Raw genomic sequence first — 7,500 nt, 5'->3', positions numbered from 1 at the left:
CAACCAATGGCTTTTTCGGGGCAGCGAGTAGATATTTTGTGCGCTATATTATGAGCCATGTATATCTGTTTCTCACGAATATATATATATATATATATATATATATATATATATATAATATATATATATATATATATATATATATATAATACATTAATATTCAAATAGTGCATTTCAAATGGTTTACCATGACCATGCGGAATTATAATAGTCTCCAACAGTCGTGATGTCACTTCCCGCGTAATACCAAGTTAACGATTACTCGTTAATTTGTACAAACGATCACGTAATCAAATTTTCTTTCCCGTTCTCTCGTCACAACAATTCAGAACGAAGATTGAGAGCCTGCCTTTCACGTTAGAAGATGAAAACGGTTAGGAATAACTGTGCTTTGACATTTATCATTTTACGACAAAATAAAATATGTTGTAAAAATTGCGATTTGAATCTTTTTCATTCGCGAGTGTAAATCGTTGACATTGTAATTTGTTTGGTAAAAATCGGCCAAAATTACGACTTTGGTGATAAAAATTGACTTGGATGACACTTATTGTAACTTGAAAAATTATTATGAATAATTTATAACTCCCTTATTTGTGGGCCGATTTTGTCATTCGTGGTATCAATTTTATTGTAATAGAGAGATAGGAACTTCCGAGTTATATTTTCTGCTCTTTTGTTTTACGACACAATTACGAATGGTTTATGCTAGAAAATATTCATACATTCGACTACAACGGAATGGAGTGATAACGATATCAACTTGGAATTGAATGATACCGATATCAACTTTTAATCAAGCGATACCAGTAACAACTTGGAATCGAGTGATATTGGTATCATCTTGGAATCGAGCGATACCAATATTTTCTTTCATGATTTTATTTCTTAACAAGAAAATCCTCTGTTAGATAGTTTTTCGATATCGAGATTCAATAGAATACCGGGATTCAGTTTGTATTTTTATAAGTTGAGCCTAAGTTATGTTTTAACTATCAGATTCACCCTGACAAATTTCCATTTAAAAACAAATTAGTTATAACAAATATTTCGATATTTCAGGTCCGTATCAAGGGCAAGGAAATTTTTGGTTCCAAGATCCACATCAATGAGGCGCCTGTTATCCATATTGATAAGGTATGAATGGGAAGCTTGTACATTAACATTTCAGGTCTTCATTCCACCATCTCTCTCTCTCTCTCTCTCTCTCTCTCTCTCTCTCTCTCTCTCTCTCTCTCTCTCTTTCTTTCTTTCTTTCTTTTTCTCTCTCTCTCTATCTCTTTCTCTCTCTGTCTCTCTCTCTCTATCTATCTATCTATCTATCTATCTATCTATCTATCTATCTATCTATCTATCTGTCTATCTATCTACTACCTATCTATCCATCTATCTATTTATCTATCTATCTACTGTCTATCTATCTATTTATCTATCGGTCGATTTATCTCCCTCTCTCTATCCCTCTCACACTATTTATCTATCTATCTATCTGTCGAATTCTCTCTCTCTCTCTCTCTCTCTCTCTCTCTCTCTCTCTCTCTCTCTCTCTCTCTCTCGATTTTTGTTTGTTTTGGTCCCAATCATCTTACAGTTCCATTCTTTATAATATATGAATAGGTACACGCGCATAATATTTAGCTACATAATAAGATTTACACAATACAATAACCACATCATAATGCCCTTCTTTTTCATTTTAATTGGAGACAGTTATCATCCTTTATCTTATCAAGTCGCACAAATTCACTCATCACTCCTTACTCTTATCTATCTCTTCGTTCCTTACCTGCTTTTTCAGCACAAATAAATTAGGTATGTGCACTTAATTCCCTCTGAAATCTATTTTTTTCTATTTTAAAAGAAGTGGTTGCAATGACCTGGTATCAAATGCTGTAATGAGTATCAATGTTTGTATGGTGTGTTAAGTGCGGTTTGTAAGCATGATGTTTAAGAGCTTGTAAACGTTATCAAATAATTTGCTCTGACATGCTATCTAAATAATGAGGCATCTTTTGTTGAGTAACTGTCTAAATTGCAGCTCCCAGTTGTAAATCGTATCGTATCGTTTAAGAGCTCTATAAACTTTCCAATGCTTTGTATATGTAAAGAAAGGGATATCTACAGTCAATGATAAGTGTGCACTGAAATATGTGAGGAAAATTAGGAAATTAATGAAATGAATGAATTGATGAAAAAAATATATATTTATAAAAAAGATGAAAATTAACTCTTAAAAACACCATCTTTAAACGTTACTGTTTCTTCTTCTTCTTCTTCTTCTTCTTCTTCTTCTTCTTCTTCTTCTTCTTCTTCTTCTTCTTCTTCTTCTTCTTCTTCTTCTTCTTCTTCTTCTTCTTCTTCTTCTTCTTCTTCTTCTTCTTCTTCTTCTTCTTCTTCTTCTTCTTCTTCTTCCTCTTCTTCTTCTTCTTCCTGCTGCTGCTCCTTCTCCTCCTCCTCTTCCTCCTCCTCCTCCTCCTCCTCCTCCTCCCTCCTCCTCCTCCTCCTCCTCCTCCTCCTCCCCCTCCTCATTCTTCTTCTTCTTCTTTTCTTCATCTCTGAAAGCAAACAACTTAAAAATAAAACAAATTAAATGGCCAAAAACGCATTGCAAAGCCAAAAACAAAGAGGCGTACTCGCCCTATGCTGACTGATATTCTTGAATGTGTCAAGTTGAACAAAAATAATTCCTGAGGTATAGAGAGAAACGAAACAATTCCTGTATAAGTAAAGGTTGAAATAACTCTCTTTTACTTTCCTCCACACGGTCAAAATAACAATCTCAAACAAGTAAACCATTTTCTGTTGTTCATTTTGATTGGTTTACTCGTAAATTGTGCCATCACCTGAATGCGGTGATAGAATGTGAGTAAAGAGTCTTTACCAAGGACTTAACTTTGCGCGCAGCTAGGAGAACTTACCGGTCCTAAGACCAATATTATAACACGTGACCACAAATGCACAGGACATGATTGTTCTACATCGAAAAGCACGCTGGATTAACTTTTGAAATAACTATATAGATAGAATGCGCTTGGCTAAGAAGCGTACAACATTGCCATCCGGAAGTATAAAGAATCAACACACAAAACTAAGAGTCTTGAACGTTCAAAGTCTGGTTAATACAGTTTAGTAAGAATTACTCACAAACGCGGATGGCAAAATGCAATAAGTGACGTCAACTTCATACTATCTATATCCCCTGCAGGTAAAGGACTGGCAAGATGAACGAAAAGGCATGGAACTCGCCCTCACAGAGCAGCTTTTACTGATGACGTCATGCCAAACGTTGGTTGTCAGCAATAGCGGGTTCAGTCAAAGAGCAGCCATGATTCGGAGACAACTTCTTGGAATAGGAAACGTCTATCTGTTCAGGAAAGCTACTGTCCTACCCTGGGCTGTCCATTTCTAGAAACCCGATCACCAACATTGATATTTTTATTAGTATTAAGTCGGATTAAACCAACCTGGATATATCTGCATTTCTGATAACCGGACGCAATTATGGGCCTGTTTTAACATTGTTGTAATTGACAATATTTTCCGTTGTTTTGAGAGTATTTCCATTATAACAATGAGACCATAACAAATTAGATTATCAGACCTGCAAATAAGTACACGTCGGATTAAACCAATTAAAAAAAATGTGAATTTAAAGTAAAAAGGATCAGAAATACGAATATTTTTTTCTCATCTTATGAATCACGCCCATTGCCCTTAACAGATCCTTTAAACACAACCCGCTTTTCATATTTTTGATTAGCGTGAAATGGGGTAACCAAATCCAATTGGGTTGATTAAGGCCAGCCTCCGAATGTGCCGTCATCACAGAATGTCATCATCATCATCATCATCATCATCATCATCATCATCATCATCATCATCACCATCATCATCATCATCATCATCATCATTATCATCATCATCATCATCATCATCATTATCATCATCATGTCATCATCATCATCATCATCATCATTATCACCATCACCACCACCACCATCATCATCATCATCATCATCATCATCATCATCATCATCATCATCATCATCATCATCATCATCTTCATCTTATCCTCCTCCTCTTTTCCTCATTATCAATATCATCATTATTCACATCACTATCATTGCCTCAATAATAGATCTAACATTAATAAACAAAATTACCATATCTACTCATTGCCATACTCATAATTCATAATTTCCAATTCATTTTAAGATTTCTCAGTGCCATGTTCCATTACCACGTCTCATAAAATGTGCCATATACCCAAAAACTCCGTGAAGACGCTATATGGATAAAGTATGCCTCTTTTTCGAGTAAAGCATATCAAAAACTTTGCTCGTATATATTATTTGGAAATCCACTGCCCATAGAAGAATGATAAAGTCGATTTCTCAAATAGAGTAAATCATTTATTGTCCAACGTACTGTATTATTATTATTATTATTATTATTATTATTATTATTATTATTTTTATTATTATTATTATTATTATTATTATTATTATTATTATTATTATTATATTATTATTATTATCATTATTATTATTATTATCATTTTTATTACTATTATATTATTATTATTATTATTATTATTATTATTATTATTATTATTATTATTATTATTATTATTATTTTTATTATTATTATTATTATCATTATTATTATTATTATTATTATTATTATTATTATTATTATTATTATTATTATTACATTATTATTATATTATTATTATTATTATTATTATTATTATTATTATTATTATTATTATTATTATTATTATTATTATTATCGTCATCATTAACGCCATCATCACAATCTTCCTTAATATCATTATTATTACAACAACACATTACCATTACTACCACTACTACTACTACTACTACTACTACTACTACTACTACTACTACTACTACTACTACTATTACTACTATTACTACTATACTATCTACTTACTACACTACGATCTACTACTACTACTACTACTACTACTACTACTACTACTATACTACTACTACTACTACTACTACTACTGACGACGACGACGACGACTACTACTACTACTACTACTACTACTACTACTACTACTACTACGACTACTACTACTACTACTACTACTACTACTACTACTACTACTACTACTACTACTACTACTACTACAACTACTACTACTACTACTACTACTACTACTACTACTACTACTACTACTACTACTACTACTACTACTATTGCTACTATTCTATTGACGAGGCCGATTAGTATTATACACACACTTGTTATACTTATTTTTGTTTCATTTTTTATTTAAAATAACATTAATCAATGTCTATGCCTGGTGAATAGCAAAAAATATCATTATTATTCATTTGTCTTTCGCTTCCGATCATTTATGTTGCTTTCGTATACACAAGGAAAACATCGTGATATGATTGACTCATGCAAGTCAACCCGCATTTTACTATATTGTAATAAACCATTCTTACACTATTATACATAAGATATTCTATAATAGGTATCTAAGATTAAATTAAGACAGTAGAAGTAGATTTTTTTAGCAGTAATCAACCCAAGAAACAAGTGTGAGGAAATCAAAAATCCTGCAGGGTTTTTCTATCAAAATTATTCTTTAAATAACAAACCAATTGAAGAGTGGGGAAAAACCACAGATATCTATTTTAAACATGTCTGTGACTGCCCCCTTTAAGTGATGTCAGAGGTCTAAAATTTTCCCCATAAATAGAACAGCGAATAAAAAACTACAATCATTAAAGAGTTATGGTTGTAGTTTTCCCGCTGTTCTATAATTTGTAGAGGGAAAGTTTGGACTCCCGCCACCACGCAAAGGGGTACTCACAAAAATGTTTAAAATAGACATAATATTATGTGGTTAGCAGGTTAGCAGGACTGATAATTTTACGTTGGTTTGAGAGTATTGCATCACAACAATGCAATTTCCATAACAATTCGGGTTATCAAACCTGCAAACAAGTAAACGTCGGATTTTACACATTAAATTAACTAAGCGTATCCTTCAGTTTTCTCCCGAATATTATCTTTTGAATTGATTGAAAAAGTAAAACAGAATATATTTTAAATCTCAGGTTTCATATGAATTAATTAAAAGATAGATACCCGAGAAAAAAACCCAACAAACAAACAATTGTACTATACAAATTAATGGGATAGTGAAATTCTTTTCTAATTTTATGTCAGAGAAAATATATTTTTATTGACCAATGAAAAAAACAATGCAAATTTCTTTATTGCTCAATACTTTGCTTATCGTTTACTGTCCATCAATGTCCATTGCAATGGTTTACATAATTTGACCAATCTAGTCGGAATTTACTTGAACTAGATATCTAATCAACAAGATATCACCCCAAAAATTGTGTAAACATAAGTGTCTCAGCATTTTTATTTCAAGCTTATAATTGTTCGAATATGCAGTATTTCAAGTTGGACTGAAATGCGAAACCAGCATCATATTCAGTAAAGCTTGCCAACATTATTGAAATATTGAATTGAGAGAAAGATCTCAACAAAGTTTTATACAATTTCTGAGTGGAGGGTTTATATTCAGTTGCATGCTTGAGCCAGCAAGCCGGTTGCTGTAGTACAAAGCGTGAGACTTAAAAAAAGAAGCTGTTATTATCAATCTGATATCTAATATTGTGAAATGATTGTAAGCTTCAATTTGATTACAAAACAGATCAAATGAACGTTTCGGTTTTCCCCTTTATCAACAAAACAGGATGAATGAAACACCACAGATGAATGAGATAATGTGGTAGTGGCGTAGTTAAGATGAAAAAATAACATCTATTCAATCTGATATCGCTAACCATAATGGCATTAGTTTCTCCACATCGGTTAGTTTTTACCTTAAACCAACGAACTGCCGTACTCTGGAAAGACACCTACGATATTTAAACATTTTGTCAGAAAACTCGTCCTTTAAAAAAAAAATACGTATCTTCCCAGAATAGGGCAGTTAATTAGTTTTAATCACTATTTTGGTGGATCAGATTGTATACAACAAATCCTTCCTAGTGAATGCGCCCAGGTTGTGGAATTCCCTTTCTTATAATACTAAGAATAGTGACAATTTAGAAACCTTTAAAAATAAATTGAAAACCGAATTATTTAGAAGAGCGTTTCTCGACAATTAATATGCTTTATGTTTTAATTTAGGGTAGAGTAAAGTGCATGTAAAGAGTTTGCGTATGAGGACGCGGAGAAGTTTCCGTATGTGTATGTACGGGTGTATGTGTGTGAGCGTCCTAGTGTGAATGCTAGTTTATATAGTCTGAGTGATTGTAAAGCGCCATAGAGCACTTGTCAGTGGATTAATGGGCGCTATATAAGTATATATTATTATTATTATTATTATTATTATTATTATTATTATTATTATTATTATTATTATTATTATTATATTATAGCTCAGTTTGACGCGATATCTAGCTAGATACCGCAAGGAAAGCTTATTTTGGCTAT

General features: G+C 32.3%; 1 protein-coding gene across 2 annotated transcripts in view; it reads left to right on the top strand.

Moving 5' to 3' along the window:
* The window catches only part of LOC144973179 (uncharacterized), a 41,555-nt gene that overhangs the window by 33,780 nt on the left and 275 nt on the right, over window positions 1–7,500 (top strand). The window contains exons 5-6 of one of the 2 annotated variants that reach the window (XM_078915309.1): window positions 1,063–1,137; window positions 3,206–7,500. The exon at window positions 3,206–7,500 is cut by the window's right edge and continues 275 nt beyond it. In XM_078915309.1, the coding sequence (XP_078771435.1) occupies window positions 1,063–1,137; window positions 3,206–3,409 (279 nt within the window). In that variant the 3' untranslated portion in view covers window positions 3,410–7,500. The remainder of the gene's footprint in view (window positions 1–1,062; window positions 1,138–3,205) is intronic. The other variant, XM_078915308.1, reaches the window with a different exon arrangement.

The sequence above is a fragment of the Berghia stephanieae genome, chromosome 5 (assembly GCF_034508935.2).
Source record: "Berghia stephanieae isolate SIO BIC M18660-M18661 chromosome 5, UCSD_Bste_1.3, whole genome shotgun sequence".
NCBI classification, from domain to species: Eukaryota; Metazoa; Mollusca; class Gastropoda; order Nudibranchia; family Aeolidiidae; genus Berghia; species Berghia stephanieae.
This window is presented reverse-complemented; position numbering and strand designations above follow the sequence as displayed.